At 44.1% G+C, this 27,430-nt stretch overlaps 1 protein-coding gene across 1 annotated transcript in view; it reads right to left on the reverse strand.

Annotated features, from left to right (window-relative positions):
* Positions 1–27,430, reverse strand: part of PRELID2 (PRELI domain containing 2) — a 275,242-nt gene that overhangs the window by 28,229 nt on the left and 219,583 nt on the right. Inside the window, exon 5 of the mRNA XM_086931652.1 lies at positions 21,486–21,591. Coding sequence (XP_086787778.1) covers positions 21,486–21,591 — 106 coding nt within the window. The remainder of the gene's footprint in view (positions 1–21,485; positions 21,592–27,430) is intronic.

Consider the following 27,430-nt stretch of genomic DNA (forward strand, 5'->3'; position numbering starts at 1 on the left):
ACAATCTTACCCAGCCATATCAGCCTGGCCGCTCTCTTAGGTCATCCAACAATGGCAATCTTGTGATTCCTAGAATCCGACTGGCAAAAATGGGAGGCCGTTCACTCGCATATCTAGGACCTAAGATGTGGAATGCTCTCCCGTTGGCGCTAAAAACAGAAACTAGTCTTCTTGCTTTCCGCAAAAAATTGAAGACTCTTCTGTTCTAAGTTCTTCGGTTCTGTTTTTCTTTTCTATCAGCAATTGCTTGTTTTCTTCTTCAGTCTGTCCCTGGCGCCGGGAAACCCATTGCGGGTAGCTGTGCGCAATACAAGTTCAATAAATAAATAAATAAATAAATAATGTATAGGTTAAAAAGGAATGGCGCGAGGATGCAGCCCTGTCAAACACCCTTTTCTATTGGGAATTTTCTAGTTCGCTCTCCGTTTTTGCCGTATCTGACCGTGGCACCTGCATCTCTGTACAATTCCTGTATAAAATGTAAGATGTTTTTATCTATCCCCAATTTAACCAAGGCTTTCCATAGGAGACTATGGTCTAAACAATCAAAAGCCGAGGTTAAATCGACGAATGTCAAAAACAGATTCCCTTTTTTTACTCCAATATATTTGTTCACTATTAGGGCGAGGTTTAAACCCTGCTCCACAGTGCCCACACCCGTTTTGAAACCATATTGGAATTTCGAGAGGACCCCTTTACTCTTGGACCAAGTTTGTAATTTGGTTAGCAACACTCTGCCTGCGACATTCATCAGGGTATCTAGCAGGGAAATAGGGCGATAGCATCTTGGGTCCTGCCTGTCCCATTTTTTAAATATTGGGATTACTATAGCTTCGTGCCATGTATCAGGAAAGCCTATTTTACTATACGCATTTATTACATTTGCTAGTAGAGGAGCCCAAAGATCTACATTTTCTTTGAATAAATCAATGGGGACTCCATCTGGGCCGGGGGCCTTTAAGTTAGCACTCTGAGTAATTGCTAGCTCAACCTCTAAGGGGGTGATAACTACATTTAAGGGGAAACTACCTTGCGTCAGTGCATGTTCCACCTGCCTGGTATTCGAAACTTCTTGTGGGGTCGTTACTGTTAGATCTTTCTTATATAAGGAGGTAAAATAATTAACCCAAACATCTTCCGTTATGGCTATCTCCATCGAGTCTGCCTTGTTATCTGCAAAGAAGGGGGCATTAATTTCTTTCCAGAAAGAGATGTTATCCCGTAAGGCACTTGCCTTTATCAGGGCTTCCCAGGCTTGGTTTTTCAGTTCATCCTGTCTACTTCGAAGGGTCTGCTTGTAGGCTCGCCTGGCATCCTTGACCAAGCTACTGTCTTTTGGGACAGTCTTTAATGCCTGTAGCAGGTCTTTATGGGCTTTGGAACAGGCGGAGTTAAACCAGCCGCGTACTCTCCTTTCAACTCCTGTCTTTTGTTTTTTAGTTAGCTTGTCATTTATAGTGGTGATTATCCTGGCATAGGCCACTATAATTAGCTGGGGATTAATATTAAGTTCTAAGCAGGTCGTGAATTGATTCAATTCTGTCTGTACTAAGTCCTTCAAGAAGTTTGTGGAATCAATTTTAGCCCATTTTATGGCGTATCCATTTTTCCTTGCCAACGACACCGAGTGACCGTGAAGGATACTAGGTGTACTTGTTGTATGGCTCCCAGGCTTTCCTACCGAGATACTGGCGCTAATCGGAAAATGATCACTTAAAGCCAGATCTTCCGTATTAAATTCCTCCAAACAGCCCTGGTTCCTATTTGACACTAATATGTAGTCAATTACAGTGCCTGACCCTCGATCAGAAAAGGTTGTCTGAAATGCTACAGGTGGCTCACAGAGTTCGTTAGCGAAACCCAGGTCCCAATCGTGCATAAGTTGGTTTAACATGTTGCCCAGAGTAGAGTGTTCAAAGTGTGTGGTGGGATCCCCTCTTAAATTATAAATGCCACAGTTTTTTGTGGCGCTATAAGGACATAGATGGCAATTAAAATCTCCTGCTATAAGGGTACAGTCTGCGTCCTTCCCGCCTCTCTTGAGCATTGAAGTGAGCTCATCTATTAAGGCTTTGAAATCTGCTTTTGGCACGTTAATATACATGTTAATCAGAAAAAGGGACCGCCTATTTGCTTTAATCATAGGTCCTTGTAGTGATCTACCTACACCTGCTTTGGATCCACTCGCCTCGTATGTGGTCAGTTTTATATTACTCCGATTAGAGGCAAAAATACACAGACCCCCGGACCCTCTGCCTCGATTGCCCTGTATCGCCGGTATGTAGAAGGTGCTAAAGCCCTCAATATGGGTCTCCTCCTGATCCCAGCACTCCTGTAAACAAATTATATCCTGCTTCTCCATAAAGGTTAAGAATAGCTGGTCCCTTGATTTTTTATTTAGCCCTGCAATGTTCCAGGAGGTTATTTTTAAATTGGATTTATGTGAGCTGGCTTCTGCCGTCAGCGTCTTAGAAATTACCATCTCAATGCCCTCTATGCTATGTTCTGCCTCCTTTTGGGTTTGTGTGGTATCCAGCAAGCTTGTGAGTGTGGTCCCACCATTGAATTTCTCTTCGGCTAAAAATCCTTCCCCTCTTAAGGCCTTAATTAAGTGATCTGGTGGTTGCTGGACTTGTAATAGAGCTTCCCCCGCTGGAGAATCAGGTATATACCCTATTGGGAGGATATTAACGTTAAGGGTCTGGGGATCATCGTTGTGGGTCTCCGCTGAGGTGACTAAGATATTTCCTTTCCCATTTGTTGTCATTATTGGTCAATCGACCATGTCTAAGCAGTCGTACCTATTCCTTGTCGGGGCCCCCCTCCAATACTCGGGATTTAGATTTTCTCTTCTAGGTAACCAGGGACGGGCATCCCACCCTCTATTCCAATATTTATTGCTGTTCCTATTTCTATTTCTATTGTAGTGCCCCACCTGTGTCCACGGCCAGTCCTGGACTTCCTCCCAGCCGTTAGAGTCGCCATAGTCAAAAGTATTTAAAGGAGGGTAGAAGAAGGAGAGACGCTGTACGTCAATCCCCCCCCTTTTTTCCAAGGCTGGCCATGAGGAAATATAGTCGGCTGTGGCAGGGTCCTCACAGTTTGGTATGATGCAGTCTCCCTGCAAGCTTTTTTTTGTATCGCCAATCCAAAACACTCTTCTCATTGAGTTGATTCTACTGTGATTAGATGGTTGAAGAGGTCTGTTTTGGCTCAACCACTGCAATACCTTATTAGGCAGTGACCATGGGGGTTCATCTGTACCATCTGCCAACTCGGGGACCCCCGTGAGAATGACAGTGTATGGGGTCGCCTCGGGCGGCAGATGTATCGGACGCCTATACCTAGCGCCTTTCCTCTCGTTGGCCTGTGGCTGGGATGGTTGAGGTTTGTGTGTTATCTGAGGGGGGTCCTTCTGCTTGCCTGACTGGGTGTTTGGCTCCACAGGCGCCGGGGTTTTTTGGGAATTATCAATACTGCTCTTTGATTTTCCATTCCCCTCTTGTGGGGCGGGTTTTGAGGTATTTTGATTGTTATGCCTGTCGCTTTTAGGAGTTTCGGAGCTTACAACTCTTTTGAGCGGCGGAGGCTTCGGTCGGGTGACAGGTAAGGACAAAGGTTGGGCCGGTTTATTTGAGTCTTTAGAAGTCCCCGCCCCCTTGGCAAGTGTGCCTAATGATTTCTGTGTGAATGCTGGGGTATTTAATTTTGCTAATTGTTTCTCGATGATCATAATGCTCTTTTCCATGGGTTGCAGATGGCGTTTTAGCAACTCCCCCAAGCTTTTTATGAGGAAATCGTGAAGTGTTACACATGCAGTGCAGGGTTTCTGTGTACCACCCCCTAGTCCCTGGTCCTCTATCAACTCTCGGCAACCATTATCTTGGGAAATCAAGATATGATCAGCACTACTGTTGGTGGGGATCGGTTGATCTAACAAAATTGTAGCACTAATTGGATTGAGGGAAGTCGTGATGTTATGCGGAGGAAGTGTGATCACATGTGAGGTCATCTCTGTGTTTTGTCTCTTAGCTATGGCACCCTCCCGCTTGTCCGTGGAGTTGGGGTCTAAGGTATCCACATGGTTATGGGATAGATGTAGATCTGGTGTTTTTTCTAAATCCTCACTGTAGTTAGACCCTAATGACAGTTGGGTGGCGGATAGATCCACGGTATTTGGGACCGTGTGTATTAATACATTAGTATTTTCTGCTTGGTTAAGCAGTGGGGTAATTGGTCCCTGTTGGATAGGAGTTTGGGCAGAAGCCAAGGGCCCCATGGACGATCTTCTAGCAACCTCCAGTTCGTGTGATACCCTGCGTTCTAGAATATGTATACTTTGGTCTATAACCTCATGGGTCTTGGTGATAAATAGGTCTATAGGGCCAGTTATATCGGTAACTTTAGGGGTCTTTTTGCTTCTGGTGCTCTTATTCATTGTTGCGCAGAATACAACAAAATCAGTAATAAGTGCAACTCAGTACAGTATCTACCAAGGGATCGCAGGTACGTATAAGAATATATACAAAATAGAAGGGAAATACCGTGGCCCAGTCCAGTCCTGCCCGGTCTTGAACGGGCTTAAACGGGCCCGCCCTTGGCCCAGGCTTCGCCCCGCGCTTCGTCCCGCGCGCTTCCCGCGTCGCGGGTAAAGCTAATCAAGATAAGGTGTTCGTGCAGGGGGGCGTGGCCGCCGGGGGAAGAGGAACCAGCTGGGAGATGTGAAGACTGCTGGTCCTCGCAGTCCCCAGGTGAAGGCGGCAATTAATCCAAGGGTCAAGCGCACGCTGGGAGCGTGCAGGCAGTCCGCCGAATGCGGAAGAGCTCCCACTAGCGGCGCGACCTCCCACTGAGCCTTAGCAGCAGAGTGCACCTTCCGTGTGCAAGGGAATCCTTCCTCAGCAAGTGGCAGGAGTCTTTAGAACAAGTGAGCGGCACCCGCTGAGCGGGTGTCGCGAAAGGTATATAGCAGCAGGCGGGGGGCGTGGCCGCCGGGGGAAGAGGAACCAGCTGGGAGATGTGAAGGCTGCTGGTCCTCGCAGTCCCCCGGTGAGGCGGCAATTAATCCAAGGGTCAAGCGCACGCTGGGAGCGTGCAGGCAGTCCGCCGAATGCGGAAGAGCTCCCACCAGCGGCGCGACCTCCCACTGAGCCTTAGCAGCAGAGTGCACTTTCCGTGTGCAAGGGAATCCTTCTCTATCAAAAAGGAGGGAGTTGGAGAGGTGACCCATAGGTCAACGGACACTGTTTACCTCCCAGGGGGGGTGTGTATGGGAGGAAGGTCCAGTAGCAGCTGTGTCCGTGTTAAACACTGAGTAAACAAGAAAGGTCGCTGTACTGTTCCTACTGGGAAGTATTTATCTGGCATGACCGCAGATGTTAAGGTAACATCCTGGGGCATCCATTTTGTTGGATGGAATGGCCTCACACACCCCGAAGGATGTCATGCTTCATCATCGGCAGTTGCTCCTCGTCGGGGAGGCGGTGCAATCCCCGACGGGCTCACCTCAAGAGGGGCTCTTTAGCGGAGATCTTTTTCCAACTGCCTTTTGGTGAGTGGGGGTGTGTGGACTGGACTAGAAGTGATGGTGTGTGGGATTAAAATGTAGCAAGGGGTACCTGAATTCTATTTATTCTGGGGGTCCCCTGGTTACAGTTAAAAAGGTGGTTAGGCTCACTAGGTGGTCAGCAGGTTAGGTCAAGTGACCCTAGTTGAGGCTAAAGGTGATGGTGGTCGACATGTTTCACGCTGTGGGTCTATTCACCCGCGATTCATCAGGACCGTGTTAGAGTGATGTGGCACACATGCAAGTGTAACGTGTGTCTAGTGTTACCTCTGTGTGGAGCTCCTATGCCTGAAGGTTAAGGACTACCTGCCACATGAGGGGTCGGCGGGATTAAGACATCGGGGGAGAGCCCAAGGAGTATGCTCTATCCTTCCGTGTCCATGCGGTATGACCTACCCTTCTCCGCCGAGCTCGGCGGAGAAGGGTAGGTCATACCGCATGGACAGGCATAGGAGCTCCACACAGAGGTAACACTAGACACACGTTACACTTGCATGTGTGCCACATCACTCTAACACGGTCCTGATGAATCGCGGGTGAATAGACCCACAGCGTGAAACATGTCGACCACCATCACCTTTAGCCTCAACTAGGGTCACTTGACCTAACCTGCTGACCACCTAGTGAGCCTAACCACCTTTTTAACTGTAACCAGGGGACCCCCAGAATAAATAGAATTCAGGTACCCCTTGCTACATTTTAATCCCACACACCATCACTTCTAGTCCAGTCCACACACCCCCACTCACCAAAAGGCAGTTGGAAAAAGATCTCCGCTAAAGAGCCCCTCTTGAGGTGAGCCCGTCGGGGATTGCACCGCCTCCCCGACGAGGAGCAACTGCCGATGATGAAGCATGACATCCTTCGGGGTGTGTGAGGCCATTCCATCCAACAAAATGGATGCCCCAGGATGTTACCTTAACATCTGCGGTCATGCCAGATAAATACTTCCCAGTAGGAACAGTACAGCGACCTTTCTTGTTTACTCAAGGGAATCCTTCCTCAGCAAGTGGCAGGAGTCTTTAGAACAAGTGAGCGGCCTGACATGGTTTTGTCTAGAAGTGAAGCTTGCAAATTTTATACTCCCCTTTCATCTTCCAATTCTTCTGATAGTGTGGAAGTGAAACACTTATCAGGGGATGTGTGGATCCAAAGGTATCCTGATGTTTTTAGTGACAAGCTTGGGAAGCTGAAAGGCCATCAACAACGCATCATTCTGAAAAGTGGTGCTAAGGCTATTGCACATAAGGTGTGCAAGGTACTCTTGAGTTTGCTTGTGGAATTGAAGGAAGAGCTTGAACGCTTATGCCGTATGGATGTGATCGAAGCCATTGAAGGATCTGAATGGTTGGCCCCATAGTTCTTGCACGCAAGGCTGATAAGTCCCTTAGGATGTGTGTCAACTTGCGTGATCTGAATACCAACATTTGGATCGACCGCCAACCGTTGCCCAACATTAATGAAATGCTGGCGACGCTTGACCGTATTTTTCGTCATTTGACATTTCTGCAGCTTACCACCAAGTTGAGCTAAGCAAGGAGTCCAGATATCTTACCTCTTTCCTAACACCGGAAGTAGCTTTCCATTACAAACGTATGCCTTTTGGTCTGGCATCGGCTTCCACTGTGTTTCAACGCCTCATGGGGAATTTGTTCAAAAATACAGCGGGAGTCACATTTTTCCAGATTGATAGTCTGGTGTGTGCACGTACTGAGGTTGAGCACGACAGCAGAGTCAAACATGTACTTGATACTGTAAAAATTCATGGGCTTACCTTAAGGAAGGACAAGTGTAAATTTGTTCGGGAGGGAGTTGATTATTTGGGTCACCACATTACCTACAAAGGGATTGAACCTAAAATTAAAATTTTAGATGCCATTCAAAATGCACCTTCACCAACCAATAAGGATCAATTGCGCGCCTTTTTAAGACTTGTTGAGTACTATGCCAAATTCGTAGGGCATTTTGCAGATAAAACCTCCTGTTTGCGTGAGTTACTAAAAAATTATCTTAAATTTGTGTGGTGTGAAAAATGTGTTAATTCAATATTCTAAAAAGGGAAAATGTGCAAGCTCGCCCTTTGAAATTGTTCAACATCAATGACAAGTGTATTGTTTCTTCTGATGCCAGCAATTTTTGTTTGGGCACTGTTTTAATGCAAAGAAGGAGTGACGGTCATGAGGACGTCATTGCGTTTGCTTCTAGGACACTTTGTGGTGCTGAGAGTTCTTACTCCACCATTGAGAAAGAGGCATTAGCTCTATGGTGGGATGTCCAGTACTTCCGGAATTTCCTGTGGGTAAACAAATTCATCCTCAGGACCGATCACAAACCTTTGGTTGTCCTTTTCACCACCAAAGGGGGTGGTCGCGCCACTCCACAAATGTCAAATGGCAATACAGATGACAGGAATTAAATTATCGTTTAGAAGATGTGCCTGGTATCAAAAACAACATTGCTGGTTGTCTTTCCCGTTAACCTCTTGCCAAAGATATCAGCATATCTGCCGAGGATGATCTTGATGTTGTATGTGCTGTTGGTGCTGCTGTTGACGTGGTGGAGGGTGCACTTTCTGAGCAGAAATGGTTGCAAGCCCTATCTGAGGACAATGATATCATAATGGTTGTGAACTTTTTGGTTCAGGGGTGGCCTGTGACAAGGATTTACCTTCCGAGTTAATTCCCTTCAAAAGAATTATCTTTGGTAGATGGAATTATGCATAGAGGCGTTCTTTTGGTTGTTCCCACATGTATGCAGAAAAAAGTTTTAGATCTTGCCCGCGAAGGTCACCAGGGAGTTCGTGCCATGAAACGCAGAATTTGTGAGGACTTTTGGTGGCTTGGGGTGGATAGGTCCATTGAGCATTTTGTCAGGGACTGCTGTGCGTGCGTCCTCAGTGATAAAACTCAGGTGACTCCTCCATATCCCATTGATCCTGTGATTGTCAGAATTTTACCTTGGTGCAAACTAGCCTTTGATGTTGCTGGTCCATTTGGGATTTCTGGTAGTTCTCCTTTGTATGCTTTGGTCTTAGTAGGCTATACATCTAAATGGCCGAAAATTAAATTTGTAGAGTGTTTTAATTCTTTGTCTGCCATCCGTTTCCTCAAAGAAGTGTTTCTCCGGGAGGGATTTCCTGAGGAACTGGTGACAGATAATGGAACTCAATTGGTCTCTCTGGAAATGAAACATTTTATTAAGGAACATGGCATCAAACATGTTTGACATCACTTTATCATTCCCACAGCAATGGATTAGTTGAGAGTTTTAATTGGGTTATTAAGGACCAACTGCAATTGGCTCTGGTGAATGGTTTATCCTGGCGGGTGGCTGTGGCAGACATGTTGTGGGAAATCAGAACCACTCCTCATATAAGCACTGGGATATCTCCTTTTACTTTGCTTAGCGGAAGAGTTGCTGGTTCCAAATTGAACAAATATTGGATGTCTAGGAAGGAGGTTGACCAAACTAGACGTGGCAAGGTAGAGTATGTGAGAACCGCTGTCCAGTCCAAATACACCACTGTTTCCGAGTGAGTTTCCCCTGTGTGCGTTGGAGATTGGGTAAGAAGCAAAAAGCCTAAATTTTTTCATAAGGGGGCTTCTCAGTTTTCAGCACCGGCTAAAGTGAAGGAAGTAAGAGACTGGGTGGTGGTGTTGTGGAATGGCAAGATTTGGAATAAATGTGCCATCTCTCTTGTTCTTAAATCCAAAATAGTGTACATTGGTGGGAAGATGGGTGTTCATTTTGACTCCTCTCATGTGACTCCTATGCTTCCAGGTTGTTCTTCTTCTTAAAGCTATTCCTCCCAATAGGAATGATCATCCGAGCTATTCTTCTTACAAAAAACTTTCTTCCAGGATGAGATCTACACCTAAGTTTCAATACTATGTATGCTATGTATTGATATCACACTATGTTTTCTCTAGGTTCTGTTTTTCCGGTTATTGTCAGAACATGTTTGAAATGTTGGTATCTGGTTTTTATAATTGTATATTTTTGCTTATTATTCATCTCATTACTTTGTTGCACATTTTCCTCTATCCTTTTAATTTCTTTTACTTTCATTTGTGGGAAGTGAGAAGTGTTGGGATCTCCTGCACATTCTTACATGGAACCTCCCCTTGGTCATGTTCCCGGGGTGGAACATGGAATGTGGGGAGTCTGACAGTTGCTGCCTGGGAGCTGCCAAGACAGGACCCAATAAACAATGTACGTATGGATCTTGAGGTGTACTTCTTTTCACTGAGCAACACATAGGTCAAATGAGACTTCTTTGCTACAGACGGCGGGCACCTTTTCGACACGGACATTCATGGGTTCACTTTGGTCAATCAGAATACCCTTGAAATGGCAAAATGTGTAGTAAAAAAAAAATAGGGTGGTATGTGCAGGAGACAAGAGCCAACCAAGGCTTGGTGGAGTTACAGAGCGATCCCAAAGCAACACTTGGAAGCAAGAAACCCAGTATTGGTATCTAGGGGCTGAAAAGTTACACATTGAACGCCCTCACAGCACAGCTTCTGGATGCGCACAAAACGGCTCTATATTGCTTCAAGACAGAAGGAAATTTGGAGTAAGCGTACTGCTGATATGGTATTGCTGCCATATCTTAACTCAGATGGGCAATCAGTGTGGATTGCACCACTTAATCAGAACATCTTGTGGTCAACCCACCTGTGTTACATAAACTAGTGACAGTTATTTCTTCCAATCAAAATGGTGTGGGCACATTTATTTCATAATGGCGATAATACTCAATGTGAATGTAGCAGGTACTTTGTTTATGGCACAACGCTACGCCATTAATAGTGCATTTTGATAAATGTTATCAGGGGTCGGCCTGCTATAGATACACGCCAGTAAGTACAGCTATTTGGTCAATCCAATGAGGCTTCCATTGACTGGGAAGCAACACCACATGAACAGAGCTATTGAATGCTTTCAAGCAACGAAAAATAGATATTTTTAGAATTATATTCAACATGCTGGATCCTCAAGAAGCATTTTTTCTTTCATTTGATTCAGTATTTTAGTTATGTTGCTGCTTGACTTATGTTTTGGTAACTAGACATAATATCGAATCCAAAATATAGAATAGCCATAATATCGATGTCAAAATATAGAATGGACAGAATATAGTAGTGAAAAATATTGAATTGAAGGTAAGTAATAACACATCGATTTTCAAAATATAGAAAGTCAAAATACCGAAGTATATAAAATAGGTATTAAAATATATCGAATTTTTAATATTATTATTTTTTTAAGTGTTTTGTATGCTAGTATGTGTGAAAAGTGTACATTATTTTTGTAATTTATTTCAAGTAATTAATTTTATGTTATTTAATTTTTGCGTAATTTAATTCGGGTTGTGGGTTTAGAGGGGAATAGGGTGGGAAGTAATTGAATTATATTAAATTAAATATTAATTTTCAGAAATTACTATTTTTAATTTAATTTTGCATTTTAGTTCTGTAGCGGGTTGAGGATTTATGGGGAATAGGGTGGGAAGTAATTTAATTGTAATTAATTAAATATTTTTATTTATTTATTGGTATTCATTTTGAATGAATTGTTAATTAATTTTTAATTGGTAATTATTTTTATTAATTGATTAATTGATAATTATGTTAATTTTATTATTTTATTTTCCGTAGGGGGTTGTGGGTTTATAGGGGAATAGGGCGGTAAGTAATTTAATTGTAATTAAGTAAATAATTATTTATTTATTGGTATTTATTTTTAATTTCTTGTTAATTAATTGATAATTGGTAATTAATTTGTATTCATTCGTTAATTAATAATTACGATAATTGTATTAATTTATTTTCTGTAGCGGATTGTGGGTTTATAGGGGAATAGGGTGGAAAGTAATTTAATTGTAATTAATTACATATTAAAAATACTTTTGGTGTATTGATAATTTACTGTTAATTATTAATTGAATTATTAATTAGTTTTTGTTATTGAAAATTTAGTTGTTAATAATGGATAGGTAATTAATTTTAATACCATTTATTTGTATTTCAAATTGATTAATTACATAATATTAAATTGGTTATTAATTTTAATACGTTTTTATTGGTATTGGTATTTAACTTATTTGTATTAATATATTAAATCATTACTTTCCCTACTGTTAAACTCACTAGAGATGGAATAGTAATTTTTCCCCTACGCTATCCAACGCTTTCCCTACTGTTGCACTCTCTGAAGTGGGAATAGTAATTTTTACCCTCCCGCTATCCAACGCTTTCCCTACTGTTGCACTCATTTGACTGGGAATAGTAATTAGTTGCTAATTAATTATGAATAGGTAATTCATTTTAATAACTAATATTTATTAGTATTTCTAATTGATTAATTATTACATAATATTAAATTTGTAATTAATTTTTTATTGGCATTGATATATATATATTTTTTAATATATTAAATCATTACTTTCTCTACTGTTAAACTCACTAGAGCGGGAATAGTAATTTTTACCCCTACGCTATCCAACGCTTTCCCTACTGTTGCACTTTCTGGAGTGGGAATAGTAATGTTTACCCCTACGCAATCCAATGCTTTCCCTACTGTTGCACTCTCTGGAGTGGGAATAGTAATTTTTACCCTCCCGCTATCCAACGCTTTCCCTACTGTTGCACTCACTGTAGTGGGAATAGTCATTTTTACCCTCCGCTATCCAACGCTTTCCCTACTGTTGCACTCATCGGAGTGGGAATAGTCATTTTTACCTTCCCACTATCCAACGCTTTCCCTACTGTTGCACTCACTGGAGTGGGAATAGTCATTTTTACCCCTACGCTATCCAACGCTTTCCCTACTGTTGCACTCACTGGAGTGGTAATAGTAAATTTTACCCTCCCGCTATCCTACGGTAAAAATATTGTATATTTGTTATTAATATTACGTTTATATATATATATGTATTAAAAACAAAATTGTATGTATTTTTTTATAATTTAAATTAATTATTTAATAATGTTAAGGTTTTTAAGAATTTTTAAGTATGTTTTAGTTAATTATATTTATTATTTCATTCATTTTACATTACTTTAAAGACATTTAAAAACATTCGATATTTTGACTTTTTTACAACGATATTTTTGTACTTACCTGTTTGTAGGTAGGAATTCGATATTTTTGCATTCTATATTTTTGCATCGATATTTTGGCAATTCTATATTTTTGTATTTGATATTATGTCAGTGATCCTTATGTTTTATGGTGGTGCTGTTGAAAACTGGTTAGTCTGCACTGGATGCATAGGGTGAGAGGGTAGATTTTTTATTTCCTTTAGCTTAGCCTCGTTCAGACCACAAAAGGTGGAAGTGTTGTTTAAATCCTAAATTTGCATTTATTACATTTTTTAAAGCATTATTCGCTCCTTCAAGGTTACAGAGACATAAAATATTTAGAACAACCTATGAACTGCAGAAAACAGGAGCAATGGCACTTCCCATCCAAGGTAACAAACTCCCACTTTTCCCTGCTATTGACCCAGAATCCAGAGGTCGAAAGGGCAAGGGGAATTAAAAAACAGCCCCTCACTGTTGTCTTTTCCCAAGAACTTGAAGACCTGGCTTTTTTCAGCTTAGTTCGGTCTGACGGCTTACTGATCGCCACATCCCGAGCTGCAGCAGTCCTCTAGCGCCAAGACGACCTCGGGCATTCGAGCGCTCTATAAATCTTGTAATCAAATCAATATTCCCATATTGCCCTTTATGCTTTGTGTTTTTTATTATATATATTTTTTTTTTAAATGTATTGGGTTTTCAAGGCGATCAACAAACATAAATAAGAAACCAGGCAAAGCAACACACTTGTCTATGGCTTATTGGTCAAGGACCGAATGAGGACAGACAGTACAAGTTCTGGAGCGCAAAGTAATCCCACAATGTTTGTGTATGCAGCCCCAGACTGTGCACACTGGCTCCTTCATTTTGTAACTCCAGTCCATCTCCCGCTGCCAAGCCAACAAGTCCAGCGCGGTAGCCAAATTCCAGTTCCGGGCAATATTATGCTCCCAAAGTAGTGAGCACAGGCGGCCGATCCATGTTGAACAGTCAATGGGCCTTCCCAACACTCCTGACAAGAACCCCAGAAGTCAGGACCAAGATTTGTGTATAATGGGTCACTACTAAATCCCAAGGTAAGAGTCTGCCTCCTCTGCTCAACATCTATGACATGAGGGTGATGGGAGCTTGATGGGAGCTTGCCCAGCAGAGTCAAGTATGTAGGTTGTAGGACATTTACCTGGATCATCCGGAGCCAGGAGGAAATGGCCAATTCTCTCGGGCCATGAGTGTCTACCTCAATTCTCCATCCTCAAGGGCACCAATTCAGGCCTCCCACCAGGTGCTGAGCCCAGCAAGCGATTCCGGAGCATCAGTGGCCAGGAAGTGGTAAATTTAAGATGTCCCATACCCCAACAGAGCCAGAAGAACCTTGTCTTTCATGGGACTAAATGTGGGACCCCTTCCAAGGTGGACCTATAGACTGGTAAAGCGTGGCAGAGCTACAATAATCTTAAGAACTGATAATGGTGAAGTTGAAAGTAAGTCACCAAGGCTGAAAAGGACTGCATATGTGAACCCTGCCATACATCACCCTGACATGAAATTCCTATCAGGTCCCATCTCCCAAACCCCTCCAAGCCAACCACTTGACAGAGCAAAGTACCCTTCCATAGGGACATTTGGAGCATAGCCCTGCCACTCCAGCCACTCCACTTTGTGGTGGCGCGCCATGTTGTGAAAATCACTTAGGTCAAGTCCGTGAGGAAATGGGGGGAAGGGGGAGGAGTATCAGTTACCAATATACAATGTGAATGATCACATCCCATGATTTAAGGGATGCCTCCACCTGGTATGCCGGGTCCTTTAGACCTACAACCAGGCAGTCATTCAGAACCACCTGTTGCGAAGGCCAGTAATAGAGATGGAGGTCGGCGATGCAAGGCTCCCATCAAAAGTGGAGTGTACACACTCACCGAATGCTATGCGGGTAAACACGATGCCCCTACAGGAAGGGCCCCATCGTGGTCTGAACAGAATGGAACAAAGCTCCGGTGAAGTCATGGGGAAAGGTGTGCAGAGCGCAACGGAAGTGAGGCCGTGCCATCATTTTATAAAATGCAATCCTACCCATAATGTTGAGGGGTAGAGACGACCACCTTTCCAGATCTCTACGCATGCGTGTCACCAGGGGCTTCAGATTCAGCAACCATGCCAGATCAGGGAGAGGAGAAATGTACATGCCAAAGTACAGAAAGCTCATCTGTCTGAAGGTCATGGGGGCCTACCAGTCGTGGGTTTTCAAGAGCCCATCAACAGAAATAGTAGCGACTTCCAAGTGGTTGACCATTAGGCTAGAGGCTGGCCTTAAAAGTCATGTATATGTAGTATTCTATGGCCTGTTACCTCCAAGTAATTAAGTAAAAGCAGCACATTGTCAGCATAAAGTGCAATGCGGCCTTTCGAAACCCAACAACCAATGGAACCATCGAAGTTGTGCGCCAGAGCGGACCCATGTCGCCAGGGGCTCAATTGCGAAGACAAAGAGCAGAGGAGACAGTCCTGACTGATCCCCCTCTAAATCAGAAAAAAATCAGTGTGAGGGAGCTATTCACAGTAATCTGTGCCATGGGGTGAGCATATAAAGTCTGAACATATGACCTAAAGTAGGGCCCATATGCCCATTCAGGCCAGGCGTCCCAAAGAAAATCCCAATCGAAAGCTTTCTCAAAGTCTATCAGGAGAAGAGCATTTGAGCTGGACAGTAGATGACGGTAAGCTACTGTTGCTTGCACTCTGTAGATGCAGTGACGTGTACCACAACGTGGTGATCTCTTCGAAGGTCAAAGGTCGGACATGCTCCTTACCGGCTGCCGCCACAAGAGGGCACAATGGTAAATTTGCAATCAAAGGTGAGGAGTACTCATGTAGTGGGCTGTGGGCAGTGAGCGTATAATGCACAGTAATAATCCGCAAACGCCATCATGATATCTTGTGTCACAGTTACCAAACCTTGCTTGGGGACCAGGATACTAGACACAACCCTATCTGCCAAACCTCAGGACAAAAGCCAAAACAGGAGCTTGCCCGAATTGTCCCCCCAGTTCCTGCAGTGTGAGCCTATATAGCACAAGCAGACACAGTTTGCTAGCCTCCACAGCCGACTGGATCTTTGCCTGTGCTATGCGTGCTTCTAGATCCAGAATCTGCGATGCCTTCGGCAGGTTTTGGCTGTGAAAGTGCATGCGGGCAACCCCCCTCATGAACACCTTACCATTGGCCCAGAGTATATCTGGCTAAGCAATGAGCCCACATTTCGCTCTGAGAAGGTGTCTGGTTCTTGAAACAGGAATTACGCAGTGGCGTTATACATGAGGCGTTATGCATGAGGCACCATGCGTTAAGGCACCAGATCGGGCGCTTCTCTTGGACCTCATGTCCTATGTAGACAGTTACTGGGGCATGGTCTGAAATACCCCAAGGAAGGATCTTGTGCCCTTAGTGAGGAGCAGATTGGCAGCAGGCATGAAAACATAATCAATATGGGAGGTAGTCTTAAGTGCAGGGGAGGTGTGAGTGAAGGCTCAAGTATGGGGGTGTCAGGTGCACCATACATCACAAAGACCGAGGCCGGACGTCCAGTCCTCGAAGTGGAAGGCCGAGGGGTGGATCCCGGTCTGGGTCCTAGAGTTAACAGATGTGGAAAACAACATCATATTGAAGTCCCCACCCACAATGGTAATCCCTCAGCGGAAACCCCGCCAGGGCTTGTTGCACCACTGCCAACATAGGGCCGGGCAGATGGTGACTAAGACACTAAGTAGGATATCGGTCTGCCCATTGATCACCCTCTCAAAAGCAACATACCATCAGACTTTGTAAGAATTCTAGGGTCCATTTATAACCCATGAGAGCCTCCAGTGAATAAAAGGGAACAAGGGCCACAGCCTGCCTGAAGCATAACCAAACATACGGCATAACGGGCTGAACCACCCCACACACACGACACAACCCCCCTAGCCATCCTCCTACCCCACACTTCCACTCCAGAAGCATCTCTCCCCCATACAATAAAGATCACACACAAACGACTGCTTCCTTCCGAGACAAAAGGGGGAAGCCTAGTCTGCTGGAGGGGTGGGGGGGGAGGGAGGGGGGTAAGGTGCGGTCTCATACATGTCAGCTGCCCCCCTCCCAAGTGCATCTGTGGTGGAAGAGGCAAGGGGCCTCCAGGCCCGGGCAATGTGCTTGCTGGAGCCTTTTTGCCTGACGCTGCTTCTGCAGCTGGCAGCATCCTCAATGGAAGCTTTGCGATTCAACCCACCCTCCCTCTCGGGAGTGTTGAAGAAGAAGGATTTGCCTGCATCAATCACCCGGAGGCAGGACAGGAAGAGGAGCATGTATCGCAAGCGAATTGCTCACAGCTTCTGCTTGACAGCTTTCCCTTACATTGGCACTGTACCAGGCATGAATAATCAGGAAATATCAGAATCCGAGTTGACTGAAAGTGTGTGTGGGGGCCAGGTCACAGCTGAGCGAAGAACCGTGTCTCTTATCTTTGAAGTTCAGTATCTTTGCAATGATTGGACATGGGGTGACCCCGGAGGAGGGGCCACTGCCAACGACTGTGTGGCCCATTCTACCATAAAACACGAGGGAAGGTGCCCCCAAGGGACCTATGACAGGATCCATTTCTCGAGGAAGTCCTCAGGTGCTGCTCCTTCAACCACCTCATGGAAGCTCGCAAACCAGAGGTTGCTCCGTCGGGCCAGGATCTCCACATCTTCAGCTAAGATCTCCAGACTCAAGGACCTGGTGGTCAGGCGAGCCACCTCCGCCTTCCAGGTTGACACAGTCGCGTAAGTCCAATATCTGGCCCTCTGTGCCAACGACGCACTCCAAAATGTTGTGGGGATCCTGGCATAGAAGTGAGAAGTCCACATAAACCTCCCCAATCCTGGACTCTAGAGCAGAACGAGAGGTAAGAAGAATGTCAGTAATGTTGAGTTGTCCTGCCTGTGGAGAGAAAAAGGCTCCTCAGCAGAGACTTGTTTTGCCCCAGGGGTCTGCGGAACCATGAATTTGTCTATTTTTGACTGCGCCTGTGCAGGGTGGGGCCCCCTTGCCTCATAATGGAACCGGGAGACCGTATAGTCACATGGCCTTGGCTTAAAACCCACAGAACCACCTCTTGGAAGAGACAGAGCATAGGAAAGAACAGCTGAGGTGCAGGTGTAGGACTCTGAGGTGTGGAGGGGGCCTAGGATCGGGAGAAGGTCAGGAGAAAAGCACTGACCCACTTGCACAGGGGGAGGTTCCCACCCTGGTAGCAAGAGCAGTCAGGTCCCCCCCCAACCAGCCACAGCATGTGGTGTAGTAATGTCGGGTAAAGTCCCACTGAGGTAGTCGGAGGGCGACCCTTGGGCCTCGGTCCCCTACTGAGAGAGGAGCAACACAGCTCAACCTCTAGGGCTCACAGCAGTCAGTACAGGTGAGGTGAGAATGAGAATGAGAGCTGTAGAGGGCAGAAAAAGCAGTATCGAGCCCCACTAGGCCGGTCCAGTTGCTGCTGGCTGAGGAGAAGCCAGATACTGCCCAATGTGTTCCCCAGGGCTAGCTGAGAATTGCGCACTAGCAGTTGGGGCACACCCAGCCCGTGCTGCAGTGGTCGCATAACCGGGGGCACAGAGCGCCTGCGTAGCATGGGGCAGGCGCCCCATGCTACGCAGGCACTCACAGCTGATCTAAGCCGGGGCTGTAGCAGGCTCATTCCAGTGGCCCACCCCCACCTAGCGGTCCAGCAACCCGGGGCACAGAGAGTCAACTGCCAGGGGCCTGTGACTCTGCACCCCCCACCCGACCCAAGCGGGCCTCTCCGCTCTCCGAAGCAAGGGAGGCAGGGTCCAAGGGCAAGGTGTGGAGGATGTGCTTGGCAGCTCCAGAGTCACTCTAGGCTGTGCCCCAGGACACGAGGCATCTACTGCACTGCCACAGCCAGAAAGAGATCAGAACAGCATCCGCTGATTCTCGCGTGACTCTAGCGAGGAGCAAGCCCCCAGAGAATACAGCTAGTCGGTGCCAGCAGCATGATGGGGACAGAGTCTCATCCCGAGGACTCACTAAGAGACATCCACCATTTTGGATAACCAGGCCATGCCCCTATTTCCATGCTCTTCTTTTTGCAGAAACAAGTCCCATACTTTTTGTAAAGTAAGAAAAAAAATACAAGCCTTTCGGTACAATTAATGCGGACCTTAAGATATCGGAGACTGAAAGGGAAGTAGTGGAGGGTCCCATGTACTGTAAAACTGCGAGGATGATTAGACAGCTAAAGAAGAAGAAAGCAAGCCTGAAGGGTGTGTGCTTTCTACAAAAGTGTAAATAGGTTAATCACCTACTGTAAGGGTTTCCTGGAAACCTGGAAGGTGCTTTAATTGATAGAGTCATTCGAAGCTTGGTGACAAACAAACAAATCCATGGCTTAAGAGACTGCACTCAAGATCACAGTTCCAATACTTTTTAATGAACTTTCACCAGTGCAAACAGCCCCCTTAGATACACACTTTTTAGGAAACAACCATCAAATTGCGTCTCTAGCTCAGAGGTAGCACTTAAACCAAGAGCAGATCATCAAAGCACTAGACTTCACTTGCAACCATAATCACTTCTGTCTTTTGCTGTTCTTGCAAGTCTGAATCATATAACCTTGGTGCTCATAATAGAATCAAACATATCCTTCACCTTGTGACCCAAGATTTTGATCTACCTTAACAAAAGTGTAGCTGCCATTTTCTTGCAAATGTTAACCAAGGTACCACCCTTCAGCGTTTGACATATATTGACTCACTCTCAGGTCTGGCATAGTAAGTGAGAAAAACTCAACTCGATAGTTTACATTTTTGTATCTTTTCGAAGGCCGAATGTCTACTATCCCACGTTTTATCTCCGCACCCACCAGCAGCATCTCTGATTCAGTTTCAACCATATGACCTCTATATAGTCTCTCTGAAGGAACCTATAGATGTATCTAGGTCTACAACCAGTAGCTTGTGAGCTACACTAGCTCTCAAGCTACCTCTGAGTAGCACCCCTGTGTGCAAACCAGCTTATTAAATTAGAAAGCTTTTGCTTGTTTGAATCATAATACATATAAAAAAATAGATTATATAACACTAATAATATTAGTAGCTCTCAATGTGTTTCTTTGAACGTAAGTAGCTCTCAGTACAGAAAAGGTTGGAGACCCCAAATTTTTAACTTTATGGTCAACGGGTGCTAGGGGATCCTCTTGTCTATCATTTTGGTGAATCATAAATTGATTGGTATTTTTGCTAATAAATATTTTCAGACTCATGTAGGCATGTCAGCAGATTTCTTTGACACTTTGCATCAATATATGAAGCCTTAACTCACCTTCATTTCTATGCCAAAACAAGGACCCTGCACCCCTCGGAAAATCACATCCTACTAAAATTGTCTCCTCCCCACTTTATATTTACAAAATGCCATATCACAGCAGATGTTGTCCTTTAATTTGCATGCACTTGTAGCCCAAGGGCAGCAGCATTCCCCGAAACCCTTCAACGTGGTTCATTCTATATGCCCCTTTTCTCCGTTTTAAATAGCTTAGAACCTCAACCCTGCTCACTGTACTTTCCATCTGTACTGAACACTCGAGCTGCAAGCTCCAATGTGCTCAGGAAAGTTAAGAACATGTTCATGCCACTATCTAAATATTGTGCAATTATCAAGTTTTGGGGCATGAGTAAAGGCAGCCCCTGAAGCTTTGAGTTTTCTAATGATCCGAGTGAAGCCATCTCCATTATTAGTTGCTCAGTATCTGAGCAGCAGCCCTTACGGATTTAGCTTTGTATGTTTCTACTTTCAAACACTTATCAACCTCAGCATGCTGTGATAAAGCAGGGAGAAAATGAATCAGATGATAAAGGGACCGCACTTAAACAAAATAAGCGAAGGCAAAGTCCAGAAGTCTGGCTTTGGTGAGGAGCTATTGGCCTTGCTATTGCTGGTTTTCTTTGAATTATTTTGTTAAAATAGAACAAAAACTATTCATCGATGATCACGCATACGTGCCAACGCATGAGTCTCCATTTTAGAAAGGGCTATGCTATCATTTACAAGAAACCGTCATTAAGATGGAGACACATATGTGCGCAAACATACACAGACAGCTATCTTTGATGTAAGGACATTCAAAGCTTGTCTCCGCCTGCAGCATATTGCAAGTAGCTGCGAGGGCCCAGTAATAGTGTCTGTCTGCAGAGCTGACTGGGGCCGTCAACAACAACAAAACATGCGATTTTTTTTTATTTTTAGGAAAAAAGACACATTTACCCATGAGCTCCTTGCACTGAAAGGGGACACTTTCACGGTGCACATGTACATTGCATACAAGCTCAAAGCAATCATTCACAATAAAAGGTTCACAATTGCACAAGTGGGCTGATCTATTGCTCTAAGGTGTATGCTGTGGTGGCCAGAAGCAAAATGTGAATGACACCACCACACAGGTGAATGACGAGCGCTGACTTAAAGTTCTCCTGCGTACTTCAGTATATGTATTTTCTTCGCTTTTTAAAGGAACCAGAGGTTTCAGCTAATGCCAGACCTAAGAAAGAGATTGCTCACACTGTTTATAGAGCCAAAACGGTCTACCAGCTTAAGCAGGACTCAGAATTCCATGGAAAGCCTTTTCAGTGGAAGGAATATGCAGGGCAAGAGTGGGAGAAGCAAATTTGTGTACATGACTAAATGTAGAATTCATCAACGGTAATGCAAATGATGGTGATGCCCAGCCCTGGAAAGCTGAGAATGAGAACTGTGTTGAGACTAAGAAATGGACAAGAGATTGACAGAAAGCATTCACAACCTACCTTCTTGACTCCTTGGTTTAGAAAAGCTTGAGCAAAAGCTTCAAAAACACGGTTAAGAATCCCCGCCCCGTGCACGGCTACAGTGCCCGTCTGCTTAAATTCTGTCCTGTAATAAAGAACATAATTAAGGAGAGTTTTTATTTACTCATGTTACATTTATAGAGATAGTAACATAATGCTAGCAGGCATTCGGGCGTTGCACAACATTACTCAAAGAATGATCAATAGTTTTGATAAAACAGATGTTGCCAAGAAGAAATCTAATCATTACCGTCATGCAGTTGTGGATTTTCTCTCGTAGAAACTTGAATGAATGGGATTCTAAATTGACAATCTTGTTATCAAATGCAAGTTGGGGACACTTGGACCGAGTAGAACATGTTAGGCACCAAAAGGCAGGACTGAAATGGATACTACATTTGAGCTTAAATTCCCACAGGGAAATCTTTGGTCCCAAAGAGCCATCAATTTGCGGCACACAATAACATTTAGACTGAAGCATATATAGACATCTGCAGCATTTATAAAAAAAAAGTAAAAAAATAAAAATTATTTTTATTACATGTTCACCAAAAGTCAGAGCGAGCAATACATCAATTCTTCGTTATGAACACCATCATATATGTACACAGTAGAAGAAGAAAATGAAAAAGATATAGAAAAACAGAAGATTGAGAAGGAAGGATGAAATGTTTATAGAAGAAGAAAAATAAGCAAAAAAGAGATTAAGAGGGAGGGACAGATTCAAAAGCTAGTTTAAATTAGTTACATCCACTTTATGACATACAGCCGTCTATATCCAGTGGAAATGAGAACAACCCCTTTTCACGTTTTTGATTGATCGGGGTCCACTGGCCTTGGCAAATGCAGTTCCACATTCATAAATCTGACGAAGCATAGCCCAGAATTCAGTTATTCTGGGTGGTGCGGAATCAATCCATACCCTGGCAATGCATAAGCGTGCCCTAACTATTATAATTTAAATTAGAGAATTGAGACTGGGATCCCTCCCAGGCTTATAGCCAATCAGTATTTCCGGGCTATTAAAGCGGAATTCAAGTTGTGCTGATATAGGCTATCCCAGAATTCTTTGAGCCCAGGTCATTCAGCATGAAGGCGACACTTGGGGCAATATGACTGCGCAGGGGTTCTAGATGATGCTCACTTAGAAATGCGCTCGGGGTGTATGATAGAACATACAAACAAACTGTCCTAAACTACTGCAGCCTAAGGTTAACAGAAATTGATGACTGATCTAGTGTTGCGAAGGCATCCTGTATTTCAGTAAGCGTCACTACAGTCGCAAGGCGCCAATTGCACACTATTGTCCTGGGCATAAGATATAAACTCCCGGTACTTTATGCTTATATTGATTTGGCCCGACTCCCTTAGAGGTTGATAAAGATAAGCAAGAATTTCATATTTATTTTATCATTATTGCACTCACAACTGTGTAAGAAATAATCCCTCACCTGCAGATCCTTGGAAAAATAACGTTACAGAAAACCCATATATTTCCTGAAGTGAGGCAAAAGTCCGAAACCCCCTGTGTGTCATACAGCTGGCCCAAATTATGTAAGCCCAGATTCCCCCAGGCATTTTTCAAAAATGTAAATTATTCCATTATAATGTAAGGAAAGTAAATGGGACAGATTAGTTTGCTGATCATAGAAGATGTGTGAACAAATTAGGCAAGTTTGATAATGATGAACTCACAAAAAAAGGTCACACAACACCCATCTTTTTAGGTCTCGCTGAGCCAGCGCATGCGCTGCTCTGCGAGAAATTTAGTAAACAGGCTTTTAAAAGTGCTACCAGAGGCTTTTCCTGGCCTCAAGCTTGCGTGCACGTGCATACGCGCAGCCACCATGTGGGTTTCAGTCAAGGCTCATTAAGCCTTGCATGCCTCTCTCCGCGCTTCAATTCCCTCCCCCTCCCCAGATCGCGTCACTCTGCTGGCCTCCCCCCCCCCACCCCGCCGCCTCTCTATACTGCAGCAGGCCGTAGCCTGCATTTAAAAAAAATATATTTTAGGGTGTGCGCACACAACTACTGGGCTTGTTTTAACTTTGAGCAGCCAATGCTTATTTTTTAACTTGCAGCTCTCATATACGCATACATCGCTTTCGCTTTTACAGCTGCGCGGCCGCCAATGCTTGTTTATCTGATGGGCAGTGCACCTTTTCAGATAGCCATTTCTCCCTCATCCTTTAATGGGCTGCCTGACTATGGCAAATCACCATTTCCCAAAGCATCTTTTTTTTTGTAATATGACCATCCTAAACATGGCTAGTTCTTGTAATATGTGTAGGAAGTGATGAAGTCGAACACTCCCGGTGAATAATTCTGTCAATTGCGTAACTTTTACCCACATACTGCAAACTGTATTCGAACATGTGATGGATTTGAGACTCTGTTATTACACAGACTTGTCGTTCATTTATAGGCATTCCTCCTTGAGCTTAGCTTAGCGTTGAGTGCAAGTTTGATGTGCTGGTGCTGCACGTCTGAGAGCTTGCAGCTTGTGATCTTGTACATTAATAATTGTGCTCTCTCTTGGGCTCGAAATATTGCTAGGTGTTTTTCATTGTTGTTTTTCTAATAAATTAGCTTACATCCCCTAAAACCCACAAAGCAGCTGAACATAGACTTCATGTTAAACTGCTTTTGCCATTGGGTTCAGAGCGCATTACTAGTCCTCCGTAAAAATACTGCCCACGTAAAAATACTGCCCACCATAGAAACATGCGGTGAAACAAAGCCTGGAAAAAGCTTGAATCAGGGATTTTATAAGGGTGTCTCATTAAGTAAGTACTCTACATGCTGTAAAAGTGAAAGAGAGACATTGCTGGTCTCACCGGTCTGGTCACAATTTAAAGACTTATTTGCTGACCGAATGGAGAAAGCGAGTTCATTGAGAACGATCGGTTATCCTTTGTTTTTGAGGTTGTGTTTGGCTTTTTTAGAGCTAAGGACTTTTGGTTAGTCCTTTTCATGTATTTATCGGTTACAGTTTCATTCACATATGTCTTTTGTCCACTATAGCATACAGCGTAGGGCAGCGAGCCAGCCCACTTTAGTCATTGGCTAACTCTTCTGCGAGTGGCCACATTCTGCCTGTTCACAAGAAACACATCCACGCCAAAGTAATTCCCTTAAGTGCCAGGGACTACTATGGCACTGTGTTCTTCTTGAGACCAAAGTAAATGTTTTCTTTTAACCAATGTTTAATGTATTTTTTTCGATTAAGGGCCAAGGGATTTTCCCCCCCAACAACAAAGGTTTGCAAAAACCAACACCACAAAGCCTCATAAGACAAATATCATTGCCTCCCTCCCTAACGACTATGATGCGATTTGGCATAATCGTGCAGACAATGCCCGTGGGGGTGGGGTGGCAATTCTCTTTAAAAAAAACACTTAACAGTTACTAAATTAATGGCCGAAACAGTGGATCTAGCGGACATACTTGGGGTGAAGATTACACTGAGAAACACCTGCCTTGTCATCCTTACAGTCTACCGCCCCCCAAAATCTACCGCTCTGTTTAATGACCTATAGACCCCAATCATCTCAGACATATGTACACGTTATCAAAAGGTCCTAATAACTAGAGATTTTAATGTCCACTGGGACAAATTATGCAAGGACGTGGCAACGCGACTGTTGGAAAATACTATGACCTCACTTGGACTCAAACAATTAGTAGAGGCACCCACACATATAAAAGGTCACACTCTTGATCTTATCTTGACCTCTGATCCGGCTGTAGCGTTAACAGATATTCTACCCTGCATATGGTCAGACCATTACATGGTAAATTGCGATATCCCTATTGATGGCCACCTGCCTCAACCACTTCCCCTTAAATCTAAAAAAGTTTGTCAATGGAAGAAAATTGACTCAGAAACCTTGACGGACACCCTTTTCAAAAATTCACAGTTTTATGATACGCATGGAGACCTAGATCAGGAATATGCACATCTAATGCAAAATCTCGGTCAGGCCATTGATCAAACTGCACCCGAAAGAATTCAAAAGATAAATAGAACGGTAAACGGAGCTCCCTGGTTCAATTCTTCCTTGAGGGAACATAAAATAAAACTCCGCCTCTTAGAGAGACGCTGGAGGAAATCAAACGATCCCAATTGACAGGGATCATTATAAATCATTTCTTAAACTGTACAAAACCTGTATTCAGTCAGCAAAAGCAGAGTACTATGAATCCCGAATTAACAACGCGGACAATGTACAAAAAGAAACCTTTAAGATCTTATCAGATTTGAGCAAGAAAGTAGAAAGATCAGAATCCCCAATTAATTGTAACACCTTTCAAAATTACTTCCTCAACAAGGTACAAACTATTCTTAATGACATCAAGAATACCCCCAGCAGTCACTCCTTTCCTCCCTATCCCAAATCCCCTCTGCTAAAACACATTATTTCTAAGTTTCCTTTGATTGATTCTACAGTCTTAAGACAGCTCATGAATCGAACAAAGTCTGGCTCTCCTGCAGATCCATGTCCCCCTAGCATCTTTCGCCTGGCGCTCCCTGCTCTAGAAAGTCATTTTGTCTCCTTACTAAATAAACCATTAGACACTGGCCAGCTTCCATCCAGTTTTAAAGAAGCACGAGTTAGGCCCCTAATAAAGAAGCCAGGGGCTGATTCCATCAACCTAAAAAATTATAGGCCTATATCTCAGCTTCCTTTCTTGTCCAAGATTTTGGAACAACATGTTCTGATATCTCTTTCATCGTTCCTGGAGTCACACCATCTACTCCAGGAACGTCAAGTAGGTTTTCGGGCGCATCACAGCACCGAATTGGTGATGCTTTCGGTGCTTGATGAGCTCAGAGGTATGGCTGACAGTAAAAAACCGAGTACCCTGATATTATTAGACCTGTCAGCGGCATTCAACACTGTCAGCCATACCCTGCTTTTGGACAGACTGGCCGCGTTTGGGATACAAGACGTAGCCTATAAATGGCTCAAATCCTTTCTTTCTGGAAGATCTCAAAGGATTCAACTGGAGAACTGTATATCAAACCTGGGCATCCTGAAGTGTGGAGTCCCTCAAGGATCTGCTTTGTCCCCACTCCTTTTTAATCTTTATTTGCAGCCCTTAATTGACTCCTTGGTAAGCATGGGCTGTAAAACCTTTAACTATGCTGATGATACCCAGTTGTTACTAAGTATTGATGACACAGTATCTGCACAGACCCATGCTCAAAAAATACTTAGTTACACGGTGAGCTGGATGACAGCAAATTCATTGAAGATCAACCCAGAAAAAACTGAGGTCCTGGTGGTTTCAACCGAAGTGTCTCCTTGGGGCGATTTGTTTTGGCCTCAAGATCTGGGCCCGACCCCTAAACCTTGTTCCAACGTAAAAAGTCTAGGCATAAAGATTGACCACGAGTTGTCAATGGCCAGCCAGATCTCCTCAGTGGTTGGGACCTGCACTAACTTAATCAGACAGTTACGTAAGTTAGTCCCTCTGCTTTCCTCCTCCACGCTCCGCACAATTGTCTCTGCCACAATAATCTCAAGATTAGATTATGGGAATGTCCTGTATTTGGGTCTCCCCAAAACACTGACAAATAGGCTGCAAGTAGTCTTGAACGATGCAGCTAGGCTGATCTTTAGGCTACCTAGACGCACTCATGCATCGCCGTTGCTATGTAAGCTACATTGGCTCCCCATAAAACAACGGGTGAAGTTTAAAAGTCTGTTCATTGCCCATAAGGCAATCTATGGTAATGCACCTGCTTACATTAGAGAACGCCTTGGAGTATATAAGCCTACACGATCAGTAAGGTCTTCGAACACTCAACTTCTGTCTTGTCCCCGCTATAAATTAGCAACGAAGGGTGGCAGATCTTTTTCAGTGGTGGTTCCACAGGTTTGGAATAAGCTTCCAGAGTCTCTTCGTACGGAACCTAA

Source organism: Lissotriton vulgaris, chromosome 7 (assembly GCF_964263255.1).
Source record: "Lissotriton vulgaris chromosome 7, aLisVul1.2, whole genome shotgun sequence".
Lineage (NCBI taxonomy): Eukaryota > Metazoa > Chordata > Amphibia > Caudata > Salamandridae > Lissotriton > Lissotriton vulgaris.